The 26988-nt window shown below is 34.5% G+C and overlaps 1 protein-coding gene across 4 annotated transcripts; it reads left to right on the top strand.

The window, feature by feature from the left end:
• The first annotated feature begins 17238 nt into the window (after positions 1 to 17238).
• Positions 17239 to 25430, top strand: LOC122281717 (probable polyamine transporter At1g31830). 4 transcript variants are annotated; one of them, XM_043093455.1, is made up of 2 exons: positions 17239 to 17443; positions 23661 to 25430. In XM_043093455.1, exons 1-2 carry the CDS (start codon positions 17297 to 17299, stop codon positions 25116 to 25118), a joined length of 1605 nt encoding a protein of 534 aa, XP_042949389.1. In that variant the 5' UTR covers positions 17239 to 17296; the 3' UTR covers positions 25119 to 25430. The 4 variants fall into 4 exon arrangements, with proteins under 4 accessions (XP_042949389.1, XP_042949391.1, XP_042949393.1 ...); XM_043093457.1 differs by lacking the exon at positions 17239 to 17443 and adding an exon at positions 23008 to 23185; XM_043093459.1 differs by lacking the exon at positions 17239 to 17443 and adding an exon at positions 23008 to 23278.
• The last annotated feature ends 1558 nt before the right edge of the window (positions 25431 to 26988 follow it).

Below are 26988 nucleotides of genomic sequence, written 5' to 3'. Positions count from 1 at the left end.
TCTAACAAGTGGTATCAGAGCCTAGATCCTTTTGGTAGGGTGGAGTTTTGATGTGGTAGTGTGGATACGTACTATCTAAGAAGGTTCTGATAAGAGATTGAAAATTTTAAGCGTGTCCATTGTGACTCTCCAATCTTTCTTGTGAACCTTAAAGTTCTATCTAGAAAAGGAAAATCTTTCTTGGGAACTTACTTAGTGAAGTACTATTCATTTCTACGGTAAAAACTCATAAATGTGATGTTATGAATGTGATGGAGAAATTGGATTACACAAGACTTTGAAGGGCAGACCAACCCCTGAAGTTAGCAGTGATACTAACGACTGGTAAAATAGCTATTACAAAGAAAATGTTTGGTCAAGTGGCTCCGAGTCAGTAAATAGAAATACTGGTATTGATGCTAACATTGCGTCTCTCTCCATGAAAAAATGGACATGTATATCCTCATGACGTGTTGCTAACTTCCAAAGTTGTTATGATAGAGGTTGTGTTAATATTAATGGGTCCACAAATTTGCACACAAGCATTGATACAGGGTGTGTGGTGAAAATTCATGTCGATGGCTGATGAACTTTCAGAAAAGCCAAATGTAGAAGTTACGCCATGATTTTCAGCAAAGTTGTTTTCGACATGGGTCGAAATGAAATGGTTGGAATTAGTTTATTCTAAGTGGGTATACTTTTATGATAAATCATGATAGCAGAATCTATAAAGATCTTCATTGAAGCGAAGCGTGGCTGTGGAACTAGTCAAAATCGCAAGGTGGAGATTGTTGAAATTTGCTCCTTTTGTCTCACTTGGGTTAGGAGTGAAGGACGAGTAAGGACCAAGGCCTATAAAATGAGGCTAATCATTTTATAAACTTAGTTTGAAACTTTTAACTCTAGTAAAATTCCTTTGTTGGCCTTTTTTTTTTTTTTTAAAGGGAAAATGTAAGAGTTAAAGTTTTGATTGTGGGAAAGTTTTGTGTGTGTGTTTGTAGCAAGAAGAAAAATTGTGTGATTATAATAATTTTCACATAGTAAATTTTCTTCTCTAGATCTAGTGATTTTTCTCTAGTTAAGAGTTTCCATGTAAAATCTAGTATTTTTATTATTTCTCTATTTTTCTTGATATTTTTGTAAATGGTAGATCCTGTGAGTGAATTGAAGAGGTCTAAATTCCCAACACTTAAACATGCCTAAATATTACAAGACTACACGACCATGAACAAAATTAACAAAAAATTAAATAGCAACCCTCTAGAGGATTGGGTGAAATATGAAAGCATATGTTGATGATTTGCTTGTCAAAAGCAAAAAACAAGAGCGATGTAGAGGATTTGAGAGAAGCTTTCAACGTACCACGACAATACAAAATGAAGCTCAACCCAACAAAATGTGGCTTCAGAGTACGGTTAAGAGAGTTTTTCTAGATTTCGTGGTCTTCGAAAGAGGGATCGAGGCTAATTTCGAGAAAGTCCAAGCGATCATTGATATAGAGCCACCAAGGAACATAAATGAAGTGCGAAAGCTGGTGGGGAGAATAGCAACAATCAATAGGTTTGTGTCAAGATTGACGGACAAGTGTCTACTATTCTTCCCATTCTTACAAAAGGTCCATGATTGGGATGAAGAGTGAGGAAAGGAATTTACATAACTCAAGGACTATTTGTCACATCCACCCACTTACGAGCCATACCAAGCACGAAGAGACCTTGCTCCTACATTTATCAATCACGTTGAAAGTCGTGTCCTCCACTCTAATGCATGAGGGAGGAAGGTTGCAGAAACTGGTTTACTACATAAGCCAAGCCCTAATGGGAGCAGAAGCTCGATATCCTAAAGTGGAGATGTTAGCATTTGCGTTAGTAGTAGCCGTTCATCAATTACGATCATACTTCCAACACACTCCACAAGGTTTGTAACAACAACATCCTAAAGAAAATACTACAGTGGATAGACACATCAGGCTACCTAGTAAAGTGATCAATCGAATTAAGCAAGTTTGATATTGACTACCTTCCTCAGATTTTAATAAAAGGATAAGTGTTAGTTGACTTGATAGCTGAGTTCTCAAGCTTCCCTGAAGAAATGCAAGAATCCCCTACTGGGAAACCATGGTGAGTTTATGTTGATGGCTCGTCCTGTTATTCCTGCAAGAGAGTAGGGGTATATGTGATAGCAGATGATGGCATAGAAGTATACTACGTGATATGGCTCGAGTTCAAGGTCAGCAACAATGAGGCAATGTACGACGCGATGTTGGTAGGACTTGCCATAGTAGAGGTTCTGGGAGTAAAGGAGGTCGACATGAGGGCATACTCCCATGTGGTAGTCAACCAAATAATGGGGGAATACCTGGTGAAGAGCAAGAAGCTTAAAAGATACCTGCTGCAAGTATATGAACTGTGCGACCATTTCAATTACTTCCAAATCACCTACATTCCCCGAAAGGATAATCAGGTATGGATGAAACAACCCTACCATGGAAGGTGATCACTCGAACAATAGAAATCCCGACTATCGGGATCGAAATTATATTAATAAACATAGAGACCCCAAAATGGGCATATGAAATAGTCAAATTCCTGACTACTTGGGAACTCCCATGTAGTAGGGAAGAAGTAAGGAAAGTGAAGAACAAAGTCGCTCGTTTCACCATGGTCAACGATACTTTATACAAACGAGGTTTCAAGGCTCCCCTTTTACGATGCATCTCAAGGGATGAAGCACCGTACTTCATGGAGGAAGTGCACAAAGAGATACACAAAAACCACTCAGGAAGAAGAGCTCTGGCTGCTAAAGTTATGTGGGTCGGATATTAATTGCCGAACAAAAGAACTCCCGTTTGTCAGGGGTTACACCACCAAAAACTGTTGAGGCAGCAGATAAGGAGGAAGGATTGCCCTCCAAGTCAAAGGGGCCAACACAATCGCTAGTAGCCAAAGATGCCTCACTTGGGTCATTAAAAGGGGTAGTAGAAGTCGTTGGATGGTAGGGCTAGTTTACACAAATGCATAATGAAGGGTCACTTTGATGTCATTTTCATCAAAACCAGAAGTACCATCCTGACCTCCCATGGAGGGATAAGCTAGTCAGACAACCTCCTGACTGAGCGCCATAGAAGACTTGGCTTCCAACACCAGTACCAACTACCAAGTCATTCTCGGCTTGGTCCATCATTTCCTCCAGCAACTATGAAAATGAGAAGCTGGCAAACTAAACCACTTCCATTGTAAAGTGAAGAAGCCTAAACGTATTTTTGCCAAGTAGAACTCGTTTCATTGGATGGCTCAATCTCTCCAAGAACAGGGCTACATCCTGAGTGAGGTTTCTTACCCTTCTAGCCTAAAGGAGTCAAGGATCCTCTCTTTTGCCCTCAAGATAGTGAAGAAGCAGCCAAAAACTGGCAACCAAAATCATGAGCACGATTAGGCAAAACCAAAAACCTGTCGATATTGGCACTGGTGAGAAGAACGTCAAACCAAATGACACTGTCAATTTGTTCCACCCAAGCATAAACCAATCGTAGACAGACCTCCTCCTAATTGGAAAGAATGATGGTGAAATCACGATTCTCTGTAACAAGGCCTCACACCGCACAAACGTGGGATTCACAACGGGTAATGTGACGCCCCCAAATTCCGTTTGGGATCGAACGAACATTTGAAGCGTCGAGACATGCAACACAAGGTTACCTGCCCCCGTTCAAGACATATAAGATGCAATGTTCCTAACATGCATCTAACATTATGCAATATTCGCAACGGATAATTTTTTTCTTTAGCAATACTTTGCACCAAATTGAAAATATCCCAAATGCTTAAAACATACTTCATACATAAAGACCCATTGAGTAGATCACAACACTAGTCCAAAATGATTATGATCCAAAAAATACTAAAGATGCAACTCCATTGTACAAGTAGTAATTTACGTTAACTACTATATTAACATTGACGTCGCACCGTCGCTTAGTCAACTGTGTCTAGTTGATCAGCTCCTGATTCTCCTTCAGGTCCTGTAACAAGATCTACCATTCGGGGTGAATGGTAGTTGGGACTACTAAAGTGAGATTTGATTACAAATCTCAGTAAGTTAACAAAAAACTTCCACACAAGTTAATGATGCATGCATGACAGTAAAAGTATAAATGCATAATCAAATTCATAAGTAATTAAAGCATAACTTGGCGTACAATATAGCATAATTGACATAACTTAAATTGAAACATGAACTGAGCTTGACTTGACATGAACTTGATCTGAAACTTGACTTATCATGAACTTGTTCTGAAACTTAACTTAACATGAAAAATGCATACTCCACAGTTGTTGTGGCCTCATGTATTCTACGTGTAAATACATACTCTACAGTTGTTGTGACCCCATGTATTTTACACAAACTTGACTTAACATGAAAAATACATACTCCACAGTTGTTGTGGCCCCATGTATTCTACACAAACTTGACTTAACATGAAAAATACATACTCCATAGTTGTTGTGGCCCCATGTATTCTACGTGTAAATACATACTCCATAGTTGTTGTAGCCCCATGTATTATACGGAAACTTATTCTTTAACTGCTTAAATACATACTCCACAGTTGTTGTGGCCCTATGTATTCTACGTGTCACAATTGTTGTGTCTCACGTAGTGTATGCGTCACAATTGCTGTGACCTCATACATAAGTAATCAAGATGAAACGTGACTGGAATACGAAAGGACTGAAGCCCTGACATAACATAACGTGACTTGAATATAACTTGAAATACATGACCAACTCGAGATAGAAACATTTCGTAACATGGCATAACATATAATAGACAACATATTTAACATGACATACTTGCAACAGTGAATATTACATGACTTGAAATACATGTAATAGATGGCATACTTAGCATGACGTATTTGTAAGGTACAGTAATACATGACAGAATATATTATGTAACAGATAAAAATTGATGACAGAATAAATTCTGTATAATAGACAATTACGTGATAACTTGGCATGGCATGACATATATGATAACATACATACATACACTGTAGTTCCTTTACTTAGCACACATACACAGTAGACTGCTAGTAAGTTAAAAGCTAACTTACCTCGATCTCCGCGTTTCTTATAAAATTTCAAGTGCGACCACGAAGAACTGTAATTAGTGATTCTAAAAGTTAGAACTAAATCACTAAATATTTAAAATATGGAAAATACTAACTTAAAGAGTAAAATTTTACTCTCTACATGTGGGAAAATGACCGTTTTACCCATAAGTTAAGGATTTTGCATACTAACTCCAAAAGTTTCTAAAATTTACATTCCTCATTTAAATTTTGTCCTAAACTTAAATATCAACTCAGAAAAATTTAAAACAAAACACAACTATGAAGAACACACTATGGCCGAAACATCCATAAGCCATTTTCCTTTATTTTTGTTGCAATTCCTTCCAACTTCAAAACTCATACTTAAACAAAAATTTTGCAACAAACATCTTCCAATCCTAAGTTCAAAACCATACTTAAAACATCCATTTCGAAAAAGCTAATAATCAACACCAAACTTTTTTGTAAAAAGATCCAAGCACTTGAATCACAAGTTTTGACCTTAAATCAAAACATCTCCAAGAATTTCAAAAATCAAATCTTACTTCTAACATATCCATAATATCATCCTAACATCAACCATGCTTTAAATCATCAAACTAAAGTCACCAAAATCACAAAATAACATTTGGAGTTTTTGGTTTTACACTTAGTCCAAAAACAGAAACTTTTTCCTCAACTAGTTTTGATAAATCTCTTGATCTATGACTTATAAATATATGATCTTCAAACCAAACCATTACATGGTTTAAAAAGATGTCCTAAAACATATATAAGCTTCTAATTCAAGATCACATGGTTAGAAATTAACCAAAACATAAATTTAGCCAAGAATATCCACACTTTGGCTTATCTGAATATTTCTTTGCATAAAATTTCATATCTTTGAAACTAACATCAAATATCTTCAAAATAATAATATAACATGTATATAAGATGTTTAGGATCCTCCAATAAAATTATCAAAGTCATTAGAATAGGTTTAGACCACCAAAGAGTTAAACTTTCTCAAAACAGAAACTGTTTTTCCTCTTCCAGTTTCTAAGTTTCTAAATCTAAGAAAATCTTTCATCAAAACCTTTAATCATGCAAAAATCCTCAACCAATAGTCATATATACATGTTAACAATACTCCATAAAACTTTCGGGCCAATATCTATCCATTAGCTTGGTCAAAAACTCCAAATTATAACATATTCTCCAGTTTATCTCCCAGAATGACCTTTTTATAGTTTACACAATATTTTACTGACCAACTGATCTTCAAATGGGGCAAATAAGATATCCATATAAACTAGACTAAAAAAGGAACAACTTATATGAAGGAGACTTTATGATAAAACACTTACAACAGCTTCGAAATGGGCGTGCAAAAAATCTCTTAAAAGCTGTCCGAGAGAGAGTGTTTGATATTTTTTCAATGGAAAGTGTAAATGAAGATAATTTCGTGGGGAAAGGTGGCTGGAGATACTTATGGATGAGATATGGAAGAGATGAGGCTGGAGTTGAGAGTTGAGTGTAGTTTTCTCCTACCCAAAATATCCATAAAAGATTATCTCATAATATTTTATCCAATAGTATCTACAAAAAATCAACTTAAGATATTTTTATCTAATAATATCTATAAAAATCAACTCAAAATATTTTTACCCAATAATATTCATGAAAATTACCTCAAGATATTTCTTTTTATCCAATAATATCTACAGTTTTGAACAGACGTTTTGTCCGAAAATATGAAAAAATGTTATTGCGCCATAAGACTTTAAATAACCCTCCGAGTCTAATGGCACAAACCATAATACATTTTGACACTTCTAACTATCTCCAATAATCAAAAACACACTTCTGATACCATAGTATAATAACACTAACTATGTAGTTAAATAAAAACTTATACGATTAATAGATTAGTGAAAACTTATGGAGTTTTCACGAGATTCCTAAAGTTAATAGAAATTTCACAATTGAATTTCTAGCGGGCTGTTACAATCTCCCCTCCTAAAAAAAAGATTTCGTCCTCGAAATCGAAGTAAGTAAGAAATAACAAGTTAAGGAATATGTGTTACTTACCAACCTAGTGTCTATCCCGTATATATTTGCCTTTGAGATTATGTCATTCCTTAACTCTCTTATTTTAATCAACAATTATATTATACTTCTTTCCACAAGGTTGGCCAAATTGTATCAACAAATTCTCCAAACCTAAAATTTCAAGTAAATAATCTTCCGAAACTTTTCTTTAGAAAAACATAGGCGATATACTTTAAGTGTTCTTGTAAATACCAAAGTTAGTAGAGAATTCATCAAAATTAAGTCGTTATCCTCTCTCTCTCTCTATTTTTTTTTTAAATCGGCGGCCTTCTATTTTAGACCAGACAACTCTGATGCGCATGATTTTTATAGGTCTTCTGTAGTTGTTAGGCGCCGCATAGCTACAACACTACTTTGTTCTTCTATAATTGTCAGGCACCGCAGCTATGATACTACATTGCTCTTGTCTCTTGTAGAGAAATTATTCACGAGAGATGATTCGTCATAATTTTCTCTATAAAAGAATTATTCAGTTCATCTTCTTTCTCATCTCATCTTCTTCACTTTTCTGAAATTAGTCTGCATTCTTACTCTGCAATCTCTTTCTGCTTACTCACTTTGCAATGGCTCAGCAATCTTCTCATTACCAAAACATGAGGTATTCTGCACCTCGTTCACTAGTTGTTTATGCTTCTTCCGTAGGTGCTATAATGCAATCCAATAATGATCTGACTAATAAGTCAGATAATGAACTTATCTACGAGCTTGTGAGTCTCGGTACTCGATACTCATCAGCTATTGTTGCATATTCTCAGCGACTGCAATCCAGGACTGGTGGGGTTGACAAATTCCAGGAGAAAATTTCTATCCTTCAGAGGCTTCTTATGGAATCCAACATGAAGATAGAAGCAGTAAAGCGAGAGAACAGAGATTTAAAATCTTTGCTTAACTCTTCTTTTCGAGTGGCTACTCCTTTAGATAGGAAAGACATGCAGATTTTTGAAGAGTAAGAGCGTTTAAAGATTGAGGCAAAGAGTCTCAAATTTCTGTAATTTTGCTTTATGATAATAAAATAATACTTCACAAATATTCATATTTGTGTTTCTATCTTCTGGTAGATGTTTTATGTGCTCCATTTTATTTCTTTCAGGGATTTTCATATATATGACATGATCCAATGACTCATATAAATATGCATTTAATCATGCATATCCAAACTCTCAGTAATCTTCAAGTTAATAAAAACCTCAAGGAGTTCTACTGGTCTAGGACTAACTTACTTCTTTATAATCGCAACAATCAGTCATCTTCCTAGGTGGTACTTCGATAACTGACCAGTTAATAACTTAAACTTGAGACTTTCTCTCTTATGATTATCATAACTCTTCTATCCATCATGAGTTATCAATTATTTTAACTCTAAATGATTTGTTCCTAATGTTCACATAAATCCTCAAGACCAAGATTTTACTCCCCATATAATAGTCTTCAAAAGAAGATCGATCTATGTATCCATAAAGATAGTGCTTTGCCAGAAATCATTTATTGGCGGCGTGGTAATACTATTATCATAAATGAATCCTACTAAGGCTAAAGCTTCTCCTAATCAAATTACTCTTCCAAACACAATTTCTATCGTATTCTCAGAATCAAAACAATCCTCCAAATATGTGGAATACCATTCATCAATCCTACATATCCTTTCTCATATTACTAAAAGGTATTCTATATCTACATTGGTATGAACAATAATATTTCTAATGAAAATTGTTACTCTTACCACTAGGGTAACAATTCAGCTTCCAAGCTGAATTCTCAAGCACTACCACAATTAATAGAAACAATGTACAATTTACCAACCCCAAAGACTTGACCTACTCCAAAATAACAATAATGCAATACTACCATCAATTGCAATCAGATCAACGTTAACTATGTTTACCTCAACTAATCCTTCATCCATCGGGAAATTCTGATCCTCTTGATTGTTATCTCCCTTAGGATTCCGAGGTATTCTATCACGAGTCATGTGTCCCTTCTTGAAATACACGAGTATATGTATAAAAACCACATACTACCTTTCATACCTTAAGAAATTCAAGCCTAATGTTTGGTGCATTTTCTAAGGACATGTGGATTTACTGCCCAGAGACGTATTTGCTCTGATACCACCCTGTGACGCCCCCAAATTCCGTTTGGGATCGAACGAACATTTGAAGTGTCGAGACATGCAATACAAGGTTACATGCCCCCGTTCATGACATATAAGATGCAATGTTCCTAACATGCATCTAACATTATGCAATATTCGCAGCGGATAATTTTTTTCTTTAGCAATACTATGCACCAAATTGAAAATATCCCAAATGCTTAAAACATACTTGATACATAAAGACCCATTGAGTAGATCACAACACTAGTCCAAAATGGTTATGATCCAAAAAATACTAAAGATGCAACTCCATTGTACAAGTAGTAATTTACGTTAACTACTATATTAACATTGACGTCGCACCGTCGCTTAGTCAACTGTGTCTAGTTGATCAGCTCCTGATTCTCCTTCAGGTCCTGTAACAAGATCTACCATTCGGGGGGAATGGTAGTTGGGACTACCAAAGTGAGATTTGATTACAAATCTCAGTAAGTTAACAAAAAACTTCCACACAAGCTAATGATGCATGCATGACAGTAAAAGCATAAATGCATAATCAAATTCATAAGTAATTAAAGCATAACTTGGCGTACAACATAGCATAATTGACATAACTTAAATTGAAACATGAACTGAACTTGACTTGACATGAACTTGATCTGAAACTTGACTTATTATGAACTTGTTCTGAAACTTAACTTAACATGAAAAATACATACTCCACAGTTGTTGTGGCCCCATGTATTCTACGTGTAAATACATACTCTACAGTTGTTGTGGCCCCATGTATTTTACACAAACTTGACTTAACATGAAAAATGCATACTCCACAGTTGTTGTGGCCCCATGTATTCTACACAAACTTGACTTAACATGAAAAATACATACTCCATAGTTGTTGTGGCTCCATGTATTCTACATGTAAATACATACTCCACAGTTGTTGTGGCCCCATGTATTATAAGGAAACTTATTCTTTAACTGCTTAAATACATACTCCACAGTTGTTGTGGCCCTATGTATTCTACGTGTCACAATTGCTGTGTCTCACGTAGTGTATGCGTCACAATTGCTGTGACCCCATACATAAGTAATCAAGATGAAACGTGACTGGAATACGAAAGGACTGAAGCCCTGACGTAACATAACGTGACTTGAACATAACTTGAAATACATGACCAACTTGAGATAGAAACATTTCGTAACATGGCATAACATATAATAGACAACATATTTAACATGACATACTTGCAACAGTGAATATTACATGACTTGACATACATGTAATAGATGGCATACTTAGCATGACGTATTTGTAAGGTACAGTAATACATGACAGAATATATTATGTAACAGATAAAAATTGATAACAGAATAAATTCTGTATAATAGACAATTACGTGATAACTTGGCATGGCATGACATATATGATAACATACATACATACACTGTAGTTCCTTTACTTAGCACACATACACAGTAGACTGCTAGTAAGTTAAAAGCTAACTTACCTCGATCTCCGCATTTCTTATAAAACTTCAAGTACGACCACGAGGAACTGTAATTAGTGATTCTAAAAGTTAGAACTAAATCACTAAATATTTGAAATATGGAAAATACTAACTTAAAGAGTAAAATTTTCATTTTACTCTCTACATGTGGGAAAATGACCGTTTTACCCATAAGTTAAGGATTTTGCATACTAACTCCAAAAGTTTCTAAAATTTACATTCCTCGTGTAAATTTTGTTCTAAACTTAAATATCAACTCAGAAAAATTTAAAACAAAACACAACTATGAAGAACACACTATGGCCGAAACATCCATAGGCCATTTCCCTTTATTTTTGTTGCAATTCCTTCCAACTTCAAAACTCATGCTTAAACCAAAATTTTGCAAAAAACATCTTCCAATCCTAAGTTCAAAACCATACTTAAAACATCCATTTAGAAAAAGCTAATAATCAACACCAAACTTTTTTGTAAAAAGATCCAAGCACTTGAATCACAAGTTTTGACCTTAAATCAAAACATCTCCAAGAATTTCAAAAATCAAATCTTACTTCTAACATATTCATAATATCATCCTAACATCAACCATGCTTTAAATCATCAAAATAAAGTCACCAAAATCACAAAATAACATTTGGAGTTTTTGGTTTTACACTTAGTCCAAAAACAGAAACTTTTTCCTCAACTAGTTTTGATAAATCTCTTGATCTATGACTTATAAATATATGATCTTCAAACCAAACCATTATATGGTTTAAAAAGATGTCCTAAAACATATATAAGCTTATAATTCAAGATCACATGGTTAGAAATTAACCAAAACATAAATTTGGCCAAGAATATCCACACTTTGGCTTATCTGAATATCTCTTTGCATAAAATTTCATATCTTTGAAACTAACATCAAATATTTTCAAAATAATAATATAACATGTATATAAAATGTTTAGGATCCTCCAATAAAATTATCAAAGTCATTAGAATAGGTTTAGACCACCAAAGAGTTAAACTTTCTCAAAACAGAAACTGTTTTTCCTCTTCCAGTTTCTAAGTTTCTAAATCTAAGAAAATCTTTCATCAAAACCTTTAATCATGAAAAAATCCTCAACCAATAGTCATATATACATGTTAAAAATACTCCATAAAACTTTCGGGCTAATATCTATCCATTAGTTTGGTCAAAAACTCCAAATTATAACATATTCTCCAGTTTATCTCCCAGAATGACCTTTCTATAGTTTACACAATATTTGACTGACCAAATGATCTTCAAATGGGACAAATAAGATATCCATGTAAACTAGACTAAAAAAGGAACAACTTATATGAAGGAGACTTTATGATAAAACACTTACAACAGCTTCGAAATGGGCGTGCAAAAGACCTCCTAAAAGCTGTCCGAGAGAGAGTGTTTGATATTTTTTCAATGGAAAGTGTAAATGAAGATAATTTCGTGGGGAGAGGTGGCTGGAGATACTTATGGATGAGATATGGAAGAGATGAGGCTGGATTTGAGAGTTGAGTGTAGTTTTCTCCTACCCAAAATATCCCTAAAAGATTATCTCATAATATTCTATCCAATAGTATCTACAAAAAATCAACTTAAGATATTTTTATCTAATAATATCTATAAAAATCAATTCAAAATATTTTTACCCAATAATATTCATGAAAATTACCTCAAGATATTTCTTTTTATCCAATAATATCTACAGTTTTGAACAGACGTTTTGTCCGAAAATATGAAAAAATGTTATTGCGCCATAAGACTTTAAATAACCCTCTGAGTCTAATGGCACAAACCATAATACATTTTGACACTTCTAACTATCTCCAATAATCAAAAACACACTTCTGATACCATAGTAAATAATAACACTAACTATGTAGTTAAACAAAAACTTATACGATTAATTGATTAGTGAAAACTTATGGGGTTTTCACGAGGTTCCTAAAGTTAATAGAAATTTCACAATTGAATTTCTAGCGGGCTGTTACAGGTAACCTCGCCAGAAGGGAATTCCTAACCACTTTAAAAAACAAAAGAGAATTTTCATGCCATTCCTTGGCATGAGAATAAAGGCGCTCCAAACATGCTACTCTATAGCCGATACAAGAGCGGAAGCTACATAAATTTCCATCTATATGCCCAACACTATAGGTATAAAGGAATTCCCTTACTGTAAGGTTTGGATATTCCTCGCCAACACACTCTAGAACCTATTGCCATGCGATACAACACGCCATCAAGATCCTCTAGGTGTTGGGAACGAGCTACGGAGGAGCAAGTTCCTAAAAGTCAAGTAAATCATGCACGAAGGAACAGAATGGAAGGTGAAACCCCATCAAGAACATAAGAGAGTATAGTGCCGCTCAAGCTGCAAAACCTTCAGAATTGACCTCCCCATAACTAGATTTCGGCAACTCCAACGTCACAGACTCAGGAATCCCATATCGATTCTTCACAAAGTCCAATTCAACTCAGAACATTGTAGCTAACCACTAGTTCCCTTCAAAATTGAGGGAACGATGTGAGTCAATTTCCCTAAGGGAAGTAGGAGAAAGACGGGTTAGAGAATAGAGAAAGGGGAATAGAAAGGAAGAAGGTAGAGGTTCGAACGTGCACGATGACAAAGAACGAGTTAGTGTTAGAAAAGGAATGAAATACTGAAGGTGGCGATATGAAAAAGCAAATCAAGTGAGGAACACAATATAGTTTGAATATCCACCAATAAAACAAAGAAACTTGATGCGTTCAACAAAAAGATAGAGTGGATAAGGATAGATCCTTCAGCCACTTGAAGAGCACGAAGATGGAATGATACATACGGATAGATCCTTCAGCCACTTGAAGAGCACGAAGATGGAATGATACACGCCCTTGACGTGGGGACATGTGTCTAAAGACAGTTACAAGTAAGGACAAGGCTTGAGTAATGAAGCGGTGGGAACAAAAAAGAAAAGTCCTATCACATTCATGTCACGAGACTTCACTAAGTAACTGGAACGGCAAAAGTCCTTCCTCGCTAGTGGGCCAACCCCACACCTTAAAGGCCTAGGGCCCGTCAAAGCCTATATGTCAACACCAACACTGAAGAGTGCCCAAATATGCACATTAACAACAAACCTGACCAAGTGGCAAGCCCACGGATAAGGTCATTCCCCAAATGAGAGAAGCTCCCAGCCAGATGAGTTTAAAACCCATTTTCACACCAGCGAATGAAATCGCGACACATAGGTGCTCCAAAAGAAAAGAAACTGCACCCAGCAACACTCGATCCCCAACTCATCTCTGAATACCTCCCCCTTCCTCTGAAGCTCTCTCCATCCTCCATCTCTGCACTCTCAGCTGTTCTCATTGAAAAAACCCTTCCTTTCCCTCCGAATCTCTATCCCTTCATTTAAGCAGAAGCTTAAAAAGAATCTCGCAAGTTATTGTTTCAATGTTTAATTCAGAAAAAAAAAAAATAAAAACAAAAAAGAAAACAAAAAACAAAAAACAAAAACAAAAACAAAAACAAAAAACAAAAGGAAATAGATCCAAGGAATTGAAATTAACTAAAAGTAACATAAATAAAGGCTCATTTACATGAAATCATTGTGCTTTTGTCATGATACATTTGACCAAGTCCAAAATACGAAAGTAATCGCAGAAGAGTGTAGATTCTTTACCCCCAAGTCCATCTCGATGATGCCTGTTGCTACCAGCAAGATTATTACAAGAGCTGCCACCAACTACAAGATCAAATCTACCAAATGAGCTCATCATATGCTCCAACTGGTCACCATTTAACTGCTGCACGTCTGCAAGGTCAATCAAATTCCCTCTCTGCTTTGTTTGCTCCCACCAACACGTAACGATATTTCTATTTAGTTCTGGAATCTCAACCGACACAACATTCTTAAGACAAGTGCTTCCGTTAAGGACAAGTGCTTCCGTCAAGGGAGATAATGGGTTGGTGCAGGTTTGGTGCAAGGAGAGAACAGAAGGAAGGAAGGGGAAAGGGTTACGTGTCGAGAAAGGAAGGAAGATGAGTTGGGGATCGGGTGTTGCCGGGTACAGTTTCTTTTCTCCTGAGCGCCTAAGTGTTGCGATTTTATTGGCTAGTATGAAAATGGGTTTTAAACCCATTTGACTGGAAGCTTTTCTCTTCCCAAATCTCCCCAAAACGACATAAAGGTCCCAATTTTCCTCTAGATAACCACCCCATATCAAATAATGGACATTTCAAATAGTAACGACCTCGGGCCTAACTTAAACCAAAGGATTGGATTGTTACCCAAACCCTGTCACTCTATCCTATGCTCCATACATATTGAAGGAAACTATCATTCAAGGTAAGAAAAACTAGCCATTTAATTCACGGAGAAATAGTATATACAATTTGACTGATTTAGGTATTGAATGTGTTTTATACCCTTCAAACCTTCTTTGGTTCTTCTGGTACAGGTTTGTTGTGGGAATTTGTAGGAGTTCGAAACACGTCCATAACAAACAGAATTTCCAATGGTTGAAGCAAGTTTTTTTTGGGTATAGCAGTTGCCTGAAATATTCAAGTAGCATTGCACTATGCAAAAGGAGAGCCACAAAATTGCAGGCTGCTATATTTATCGCATCAGAAATTTGAAGAATCAATATACAACAGCACAGAACTGTTGAAAAACACAGTTTCTCACTCAAACATGCTATATTTTGTATATATTTATAACGAGGAAGTTAATACGGGATGCAGCAACAGATGCAATGATCCAAAACCATAGAGAATTTCCAAAAAAGAGCCAAGATTTTAACCAGCAACACATTTCAATCGTTATAGCATCAGTCTCTGTATCCAAGAAGCAATAACCACTTAAATGCACACTAACATAAACAAATCATCTCACCTTCAATTCTTCAAGATGAAATCCTCCGACAGCTTTAACTTTCTTGTTATAGTTTGTCCATGATCAATAGTTCATAGAAGTCCAGCTATGGGCCTTGGAAAAATCTTCACAGCCTTCTTCTGTCGAGCTAGAGATTCAAGTATTCCACATGTCAGAAAAAACAACAATGAAAAAAAAATCCCCAGTAACAAAACAAATCATTACAGTCCAAAAAGTAACAAGGGAAAGCAGCATTACTCTCATTCCGCCAATGCCTTCTGAAGCGCCCGCTGGCACGACCATGTTATGCTTCAACATGGCCTGTCTCCAACTGGCAGGAAGCAAAAAACTCGTGCAAAATCATCAGGCATGAGGTGAGCATGATTATTCTGATGTAAAGGTCACTGCATAGGAAACAAAATAAAAGGGTCATTTCAGAACACAACTTTCAAATTTCACCCCAGGAAAGGACAGTTTCAAAATGCAGAAAAATAGACCCAAAATTAAACATTTCATTTTAGCAAAGAATGCCAAAATGTTCTGTTTCCAAGATTCATGAAGGAAACTGCTGCTATAATTACAAATTCTTTAATCATGCATTTGACATTTTAATGGAAAAATAGGCTTTCTTGGTGTGCCCAGCCGCTCAAGATTTGTGGGGTGTATGTGATAGAAGACCTCAAAATTGCATGACTGAAAATGATGCTTTCTTTCACATTTGTGGCTGGGACCATCTGGTGGAGACAGAACAGGGTGGGCGTGGTGCATGGAGTAGATTTCATCCATCCTAAGTTCCTAACCAGGTGTTTTGAGCAGTTTCTTTGTATCTTCAACTAGCTGTACACCGCGAAGCAAGCAATGCAACTCAATTACTGGCAAAAAAGGGCAAGTAATTTTATTATATTAGTAAGCAAGTGTTTGAATTTAGATTAAAAAAAAAAAAAAAAAGGCCCCTGTAACTTTAAATCTATTTAAATTTTATCAATAATGCGTCTGGAAGCATAGAAAATGCAGGGAAAGAAAAAGGGAAAAAAACTTTTATATCTTGGATTTTTCAATGACCCGCAAACAAAACAAATCATATTCTCTTTTCATTTTCTCAGCTTTCTTAGTAACCAAACAGGGCAAAAGTTTAAGCAATGAATACCCAAGAAGAAAAGTCACATAACATGGCTTATATATAAGATCAACACAAAGGAGGCCCTAGGGTTGTTTTGAAGGGCTGGTAAGCACAGAGATCCTATATTGGGTTTTGACAGTTCAAGTTTACACATCGCCATGATGAAAATGATTTGACATACATATATGTGCATGTATGTTATGTATAGAGTATAGTATTTATCATCTTTCTATCTATACATACGTAGTTGCAATACACGCAAGCAATCATAAATTTAATTGACGAGGGGAAAAAAATTCTTTCTTTAATTGGTTGCCTTCAGTTTTATATATGATCTCCTTCACTCGTTTTCTCTATCGCAGCAGTTACACGTCACACCCCCCCCCCCCCCCCCCCCCCCCCCCCCCCTCCTCTCTCTCTCTCTCTCTCTCTCTCTCTCTCTCTCTCTCTCTCTCTCTCTCTCTCTACGCGCTTTTGTTATTGTTTAACAGAAAAAGGAGTGGGGAACCCAAATTAAGGCCATGCCAGCACCCGTGGCAGCTGTCGATGCTGGAGGAGTCACAGTAGGTCAACAAGCCGCCGGTGGTGGCGTCACAGTTGAGTCAGATCCGTCTCCGTCGCAGAACAGTTCAAATGAGCCGGCTGCGAATGGCTCCGAGGACGATGGGGTTAGTATCATTAATCCATCTCTCTCCCACACTCCTCTCAGTCTTGTTGCCTTGATTTCATATACATATACATACATGTGTGTGTGTGTGTGGAAGGTTGCAGCTCGTTAATCCTTTCTTTGCTTGTTTTCTGTTTTCAATACTATTGGGTTTTGTTTATTCTTCGAGTGCCGGTGAGTAGAGAGATGAACAGTTTCGGTTGACTGTTCTGGGTTGGGATTCGAACGATTAATGCTTATACTCTACACAAGTATCATGCAGAAAATTCAACAAAGTTTCAGAGTAAACAGGAATCTGTTGTGTGGAAACTGAAGTATGACGTTGACCCGGGGATTTTGCACTCTAGAGGTGGACATAAAATCAAATTAAAAAAAAAAAAAAAATATATATTCACCCATTTTTTTTTTTTTTTTTGAAAATCGAAAAATCACATCCACATTCATTAACTTAAATTAGACGTTACAAGTCCTCTAATTCACTTTGAGATAGAACCCAAATGTACATACTTGGACATACAAAACAAAGCATCTTTAGCAAATATATGAGCTATGCGTTAAAATCCTTCTTTACATAACAAATCTGCCTATCATCTAACCTATTTAGGACTTGCTTGATTTCCTTCACGATGTGCGGCTGCCCAAACTTGATGAAGTTCTCCTTAGATCTCCTTACTGCATCAATCATTAACTTAGCGTCTCATTCAAGTATCACTTAATCAAATCCCATCTCACAACATAACACACTTGCACTCCAAACAGCTCTAGCCTCTACTAAAATAGAATCAACACCAAAGATAGTAGATTCACACAAGACAACTAAGATTTTTCCATTTAGATCCCTTACTATCACTCTAATACCTATTCGAGAATGTATTTTGTCAACTGCAATATCTCAATTTGCCTTAACCCATAACCTATTAGGTGGTAATCAACCTTACTGTGTAGCTCGTCTATAACTGATGTGGGATACTCTTTCTATCTTGGCTCTCTAGTACTCCTGTAATTGCTGCCTAACTTGGCAAACCAGACTTGTAGGATGAAAAAAAGATTCACGTAAAATTTTAATGCTTAGAGTGAAAGAAAAATAAATACATAAAAATTAATTTTATAGTATTTATAAATTTTTGAATGAATTTCTTAAATAATATTAAATATGACTTGCTTTATGTGTCCATTTATAAATTAATTTCAAAATTTTTAGAAGATATATCATGCAACCTATTCACAATTTCTTTATTATTCAAATATTAGCTGAAATGTCAATTTTTATATCAATTTATAAATATAATTATTTAAATAAAAAATAGAAGATAAAATGTATTTTACAATTATAAATTATTCAAATGAACTATTAGAATGGTGTTGAATAATTAATAGCTTTTTAGAATTTTAAGTTGTATGTTATTTTCTTATTTTCAATTTTATCATCTTTAAAAATGTTTTCAAGTGATTGATATTAAAAAAAAAAAAAAAAGACAAAAAATAACAAAAAAAAATTGAAGAATAATATTGCCTTTAAAAATATTAAAAAATACAAAAATATTAAGTGAGTGTGGTGGACCTAGAGACTAGTTATTATACTTTCTTTCTTATTATTATTATTTATTTAGAACGTGATTCTTTCTTATTAATTAATTAATTATTTATTTATTTATTTATTTTTTTGGGGATAAAAGAATATTGGCCAAGTCTACCAACACCATTCCTCCATTATTTTTGTTGGATCGCAACCACGTGCTTATCTTGTTGCCAACTATCTTCTCTACTTTAGTCGTGTGATTTCTTTATTATATATTAAAATAAAAAAAAGTTTTGATTTTCGAGAAGTGATTCCATATTTGCAGGGCTGAGACATTATATAAAGTTTTAGTGCCAAAAATCGATCAATAATAATTTTTTTATTTATTTAGCTTCTCTCTCTCTTCTTTTTCTTATATGAATATGTTCTTTTATGAGTTGCGGCTACTTTTGCCCATTAGGATAAGGAATAATAGATATTGAGTCATGTGGGTAGATCATATCTTTTGATTTTTATTAATTGATAAAGACGAATAATTATTGTAATTTTAAAATGTTTAAATTTTGTGTGTGTGTGTTTTTTTTTTATAAAAATGGTTAAACTTGAAATTCACGTAAAATTTATTTTTTAATATACTCTAATTTTTTTAAAAATAAAAAATAAATATATGAGAAGTATATATCTTAAAATTATTTCTAACATTATTCCGTTAGTATAATATCTTTCACAATACTATAATATAAAGAAAATATCGTTTTCTATTTGAATAGATTTCATGACTTATCTTTTTCCTTTATGCTACGAAGAAAACAGACACGTGTAAGTTGTATAATTCATGACTTAAAATTAACCGCCGATTTCTCCATTATTTCTTTAAATAAAGATTTGAATAATATTTATAATTTTAGAATGTACAAATTTCATATATTAATTTTAAAATAAATAGATAAATATGAAATCCATATTAATTTTTGTTTTAATTATGGATCCCACCATCTTTCAAATGAGTGCGCTAAACTTGCATATCCTATAACTGTATTTATTATTACTCAACACTTCTATACCATATTCTTATCATTATTTTTTCCACATTTTCAAGATAAAAATAATATGGCTTAGTGAAATATAGGAGTGGGATTTATACAAATAAAAGGGTTTTTTTTTCCTTTTTTTTTTAAGTATTGAAGTTGATTTCTAATAAGGGTTTTCAAAATTTGAAAATCACTATTTGCAAATCCCCTCAAATAATTAAAGTTTGAAAATTCTTTTTTTTTTCTTTTTAATGGCTTAAAAGCCAAATGTCAAGCCTTGATAACCAAGTAATTTATTTTTCTCTTAATAATTTTAGAATCTAGCGTAAAAACAAAAAATTGGTTATGTTTGGATATCAAGAATGATTGAGAATTGTGAGAGTTTTGTTTTGAAAAATAAGAGAGAAAAAATTGAATGAAATATATTTTAAAATAAATATTATATTGAAGTTTGTGAAAGTGAATAGATAAAATTAAAAACTTGTTTAAATATTATTTTTGTTTGAAGTTTGTGAAAATTGTATTAAAATTGATAAAAAAAATTATATTGAATTTTATGCTTGAGTAATAATTAGATGAAAATTTTAAAATAAAAAATATTTTTATTTAAGTGATATCTAGGAGTTATAAGAAAATTTGAAAATTTTAGAAATCTTGAAAATTGTGGAGTTACCTAATGTGGGGGTTTGCTCCTTTTGTCCATATGGGTTGGGAGTGAACGAAGAGTAAGGCCCAATGCCTATAAATAGAGGCTAATCCTTCTTGGCAAAGTGCATCGGTCATAAGTTTAGGTAAATAGAGGCTAATGTTTTGATAGTGAGAAAGCTTTGTAGGTGTTATTGGGGTGATGAGAGATATTGTGTAATTGTAACAATTTTTTACATAATGGATTTCTTCTCTGAATCTAGTGGTTTTTCTTTAGTTTAGGAGTTTTCATGTAAAATCTTGTATTGTTATTATTTCTCTATTTTTCTTGATATTTTTGTAAATAGTAGATCCTGGATGTGAATTTGGAATGTCCAAATTTTCAACAAGTGGTATCAGAGTCTAGGTCTTTTTGGTATGGTGGAGTTTTGGTGTGGTAATATGGATACGTACTGTTTAAGGAGGTTTTGTTTAAGAGATTAGAAATTTTAAACTTATCCATTGTAACTCTCTAATCTTTTTTCGGAACCTTAAAGTTCTATCTAGAAAAGGAGAATCTTTCCTGGGAACTTACTTAGTGAGGCACTATTCATATCTACGGTAAAAACTCATCAATGTGATGTTAGGAATGAGATTGAGAAATTGGATTACACAAGATTTTGAAAAGCAGACCAACCCTTGAAGTCAGCAGTGATACTAGCGACTAGTAAAATGGCTAGTATAAGGAGAATGTTAAGCCAAATGACTTCAAATCAGTAAATAGAAATACTAGTATTGATGCTAACATTGTGTCTCTCTTCATGAAAAAATTGACATATAATATGACATGCTGCTAACTTCCAAAATTGTTATGATATAGGTTGTGTTAATGTTAGCGGGTTTACAGATTTGTACACAGGCATTGGTTTAACATTGATATAGGGTGTGTGGTGGAAATTTATATCGATAGCTGATGAACTTTCAGGAAAGCCAAACGTGGAAGTTACACCATGATTTTTAGCAAAATTGTTTTCGACATGGGCCAAAGTGAAATGTTTGAAATTGATTTATTCTGAGTGGATATACTTTTATAGTAAATCATGATAGCGGAATCTATAAAGAACTTCATTGAGGCGAAGCGTGGCTATGAGACCAACCAAATTTGCAAGGTGGAGATTGTTGAGATTTGCTCCTTTTGTCCCAATTGAGTTAGGAGTGAAGGAAGATTAAAGTCCAAAACTTATAAAAGGAGGCTAATCCTCTTTGATAAAGTGCACCAGTCAGAAGCTTAGTTAGAAACTTTTGGTTCTAGTAAAATTTCTTTGTTGGCCTTTTTTTTTTTTTTTGTAAAAATGAAAGAGGTAAAAGTTAAAGTTTTGATAGTGGGAAAGCTTTATGGGTGTGTTTGTGGTGAGAAGAAAAATTATGTGATTGTAACAATTTTCACATAATAGATTTTCTTATCTGAATATAGTGATTTTTCTACAGTTTAGAAGTTTTCATGTAAAATCTAGTAATGTTATTATTTCTCTATTTTTCTTGATATTCTTGTAAAGAGTAGATCCTGAGAGTGAATTCAGGAGGTCTAAATTTCCAACACCTAAACATGCCTAAATATTATGAGACTACACAACCATGAACAAAATCAACAAAAAAAATTAAATAGCAACCCTCTAGAGCATTGAAATATTTTATTGCATGGTATAGGAAATAAAAAGCAATGAGAAGTTTCATGAACAAAAATCATGAAATAAAAATAAAGAAAGTTATTTTATTTTGATTTATGAAGTTGGTGTTATTCTATTTTGATATATGAAGTTGTTGTGCAGGGTATAAATGGTAAAATCCAATTAAAAAGATTTCATTTAGATTCAGAGATGAAATAAGATAGTTTCAGATGAAAGTTTAATAAAATATTAATAAAATATTATTTTTTAATATTATTATTATTTAAAAATTTAAAAAAATTAAATTATTTATTATATTTTATGTGATAATTTAATAAAATTATAATAATCAAATAAGATAAAATAACATTAAATACTCCTTAAATCCAAACAAGATTTTCATCTTTGACTCGTTTTGTGAAGCTCTGTTGGCCTAAATTTTATTTTAACAATTTTATATTTTATTTTGGGAGGAGAATTTGGGAGTAACATTGGATAGTTTTGTAAATCAAAAATTTTATATATAGTTATTTTTATGTATTTTTTATACACTTTAATAATATAATTAGTTATATATTAAAAATAATTTAATCTAACTAATTATATTAATAAAATGTATTAAAAATATGTAAAGCATATTACTCAAACAGCCACGTTCAAGAAAGAACAACTTTGAATTGCCACGCACCCCCTAAAAAGTAGAAATAACCAACTGTCATGGGTCGAGTAGTCTCAGAATCTGTGTTGTTGGCCACCTGTTGCTCCCGCGCCTCTCTCTGTCTCTCTCTATGTGAGTGGAAGCTGAGGTGTAGAAACACGATCGGAGCTTTGGCTTCAAGGTCCGATTCGGTAATGGCGGAGGTTCTCTAACCCTATAAGGAATTGCATTTCTTTCATGGTTTGTACGATTTCTCACCTCTTCTATTGTCTCGCATCAAAATTTTCCCCTAAATTTAGCCTCTAATTGCTTAAAAATACCTACCCTATTGTTAAATGTTAGTCCTTTTGAGGCCCCTTTCTCTTCCATTTACTATTCGGTGTTTTGTTTATATAATTGTATCTCCTTTGCTCTAATTTTTTTTTTTTTTTTTTTTTTTTCAAATTTGCTAGTGACCCATCTCTTTTTTGATGCCTTCTTTGTGTTTTATGCATGTGTCGTTAATTACTATGAACGGTTCATTTACGGCGGTTATATTTACATCCTGAAGCCCATTTGCTATGTTGTTGCAATGCTCGTATATGTATTTACTTCGACAATTACTTCGTAGCCTTGTGCTTAAATTTCTTTTGCTTTATTTTCTCTCCTTTTTGTTTCCAAGTATGTATTATTGAGGGGAAACCCAGTTTTTATCTGATGAGAACGTGAATGGAATGCAGAAGTTGAGGAACACAGCAAATAGGCAAGCTTCTGCTGCAATGGGAGGGTATGGTGATGATGAATATGTGTCAGTTGGGGAAGTACCTCTTCCTAGGGCAGATAACTTCAAGAGAGTTTCAATGCTGCCCCTTGTCTTCATCATATTCTATGAGGTTTCTGGGGGACCGTTTGGGGTCGAGGATGCTGTTGGTGCTGCCGGCCCTCTTCTAGCCCTTCTCGGGTTCTTGGTCTTTCCGTTCATATGGAGTATTCCTGAAGCATTACTAACTGCGGAGATGGGTACCATGTTCCCTGAGAATGGTGGTTATGTGGTTTGGGTTTCAGCTGCATTGGGTCCTTACTGGGGGTTTCAGCAAGGTTGGATGAAATGGCTAAGTGGGGTTATTGATAATGCTCTGTACCCGGTTCTATTCCTTGACTATTTGAAGTCCGCAATCCCAGCTTTAGAAGGTGGTTTACCGAGAGTCCTAGCTGTGATAGCTTTGACCGTTGTTCTCACTTACATGAACTATAGGGGTCTAACCATTGTGGGATGGGTTGCTGTTCTTTTAGGGATTTTCTCACTTCTTCCTTTTGTAGTCATGGGACTTGTGGCAATTCCAAAGTTGGAGCCTTCCAGATGGTTAGAGGTAAATCTACAAGATGTGGATTGGAATTTGTATTTGAACACTCTGTTTTGGAACCTAAATTATTGGGACTCAATAAGCACGCTTGCTGGCGAGGTGCACAACCCAAAAAGAACTCTTCCAAAGGCTCTGCTTTATGCTTTGATATTGGTAGTTCTTGGGTATTTCTTCCCCCTTTTAACTGGCACCGGGGCTGTTTCAGTCAACCGTGAGCTGTGGACTGATGGGTATTTCTCGGATATTGCAAAAATTATTGGGGGAGTTTGGTTGAGATGGTGGGTCCAAGGAGCTGCAGCAATGTCCAATATGGGGATGTTTGTAGCTGAGATGAGTAGTGACTCTTTCCAACTTCTAGGAATGGCAGAACGGGGGATGCTGCCTGAATTCTTTGGCAAGAGGTCTCGACATGGAACTCCTCTTATAGGGATTATATTCTCAGCTTCTGGTGTGCTTTTGCTATCGTGGCTGAGCTTCCAAGAGATTGTTGCTGCAGAGAATTTCTTGTACTGCTTTGGAATGATTTTGGAGTTCATAGCATTTGTATGGTTACGGATAAAACACCCCAACGCATCTCGACCTTACAAGATACCCGTGGGAACAGTTGGAGCCATTCTTATGTGTGTTCCTCCAACCATATTGATTTGTGTTGTATTGGCACTTTCTACACTCAAAGTATTTCTTATAAGTATGGCTGCTGTGGTGATTGGCCTTGTGATGCAGCCCTGTCTCAGGTATGTGGAGAAGAAGAGATGGATCAAGTTCTCCATTAGTTCTGACCTCCCAGATCTTCATGCTAATAATCAGAACAACAATGTTTCCTTATTAGATTAATGCACTCCGATTTAAATTTATGCCAGACAATATTCGACTCTGATGGTTTTGAACTGTCAAGAAGACAAGAAGAAGTTCTTAAACCCCAATGCTCAAGTTGGCAACAAGAATGCAAATGCAGCATTGTACCAAATTTACTACTCATTTGCCTAGTTTCTGGTCTTAGCTATATGTAGTTTTACTAGCTTTCTATCATCATCTTTGTTTTTTAGACTGGTGATAGGTGGGATCATTCAAAGCTCAGACATTGGTGAATGTGTAAGGACAATGTAATTTTGGTTTCAGTAAATTTCTATGCTTTGCCTTCTCTAATTAGTTCCTGACTTTCGTTACTGAGATACTCATGTAATGAGGGACTGTGGTTCTGGCAATACCCGAGGCAAGCTATTCCATGCTAGGGGAGCATCCTTATTTTCTAGTCTATATGATTGAGTTCTGATTTCGTCCCCATGCAATTTAAATGCCTGCAATTGAGTCTTTTTTGTCCATAAGATCCAGGATTTCATGGTTGGGATTATTGATTTGGTATCGCTTGCATGCATGTTTGTTCGATGAAAAATGATTGTTGCAGTTATGAGTGCATAAGTGCCATGCAATCACTTTGAAAAAAGTGCATAAATATAAAATTCATATTAAAAAAAATAATTTTTGAATAGTGGATTCTACTCTTTTTCAAAATGACTGTATTTTACTTGCACACTTCACGATTGTATATAATATTACTCAAATGATCATTAGGCATGTCATGTAAAATAATTATTACATGAATAATTAATTTTAATCCCTTTTAGGTTTGATTTTCGTTTTTTTTTTTTTTATCAATAGGTGACATCCCCCCCCCCCCCCCCCCCCGGGAACAATGAACAGCTAAGAAACAATAACAATAATAATAACAAAAAATGATCTATCTAGGACAGACAAAAACTTAAATTCAAAGACAAGAAAAGCAACAAAAATAAAACCACAAATTTAAAATAATAACTAATGACTAGTTTAAATTTGAATATTATTACATCTTAGAGGTGATGGGTTTAGCTACCTTTGCCTCGGATGGTGTGAGGAATAAGGGTGGCAATATGTTACACGACCCGTTAACTCAACACAAACACGACACGATAATAGCGGGTTAAGGTTTAGTCTTAACGGGTTCGGATCAAAACGAGTTAACCCATTAAAACACGATTGCTTAATGAGTTGATAACGGGTCAACCCATTTTGACCCGTTATAACTCGCTATGACACGTTAAGAAAGTTAAAATTACAATTATACGCTTATACCTGAAAGTAAAATTGTTAGAATTTTAATTTCGATATTTTTATTATTTGGATTGTAATTTTAGACTTGTAGTTAGTTTTATAATTTTTATAAATATTGTGATTTTAATATTTATATAAAATTATACTACATTTAATCAGGTCAAATGGGTTAATTTCGAGTATATTCAACCTATTTACATAAACATTTTGAAACGGGTTATAGTGTGTTGTGTTAACTTATTTTATAATATTAACTAATGGGTCAAAACGGGTTGATACGACCCGACCCGTCATGTTAATAGGTCATGTTAGGGTTTGAGATTTGATACAATAAACTTAATGGGTCAGGTTAGAGTTGACTTATATAATATAATATGCATACTTTGACACGACATGAATATGACCCGTTAACACGATTTGACACCCCTAATGGAGAAGAGGGTTCCCCTTGTTCCCATTCCCTGTGGGAAAATGGATTTTTTTTTAAGACCTTATTCATTATTAATTGAATTATGTGATGTTGATGCCAAATGACAACAAATACACTATAAATTTCAACAAATTAGAAAAATAAAATAACTTCGTTGCAAGTTTTTTTTATTATTATTTAAAT

The sequence above is a fragment of the Carya illinoinensis genome, chromosome 11 (genome assembly GCF_018687715.1).
Source record: "Carya illinoinensis cultivar Pawnee chromosome 11, C.illinoinensisPawnee_v1, whole genome shotgun sequence".
NCBI classification, from domain to species: Eukaryota; Viridiplantae; Streptophyta; class Magnoliopsida; order Fagales; family Juglandaceae; genus Carya; species Carya illinoinensis.
This window is presented reverse-complemented; position numbering and strand designations above follow the sequence as displayed.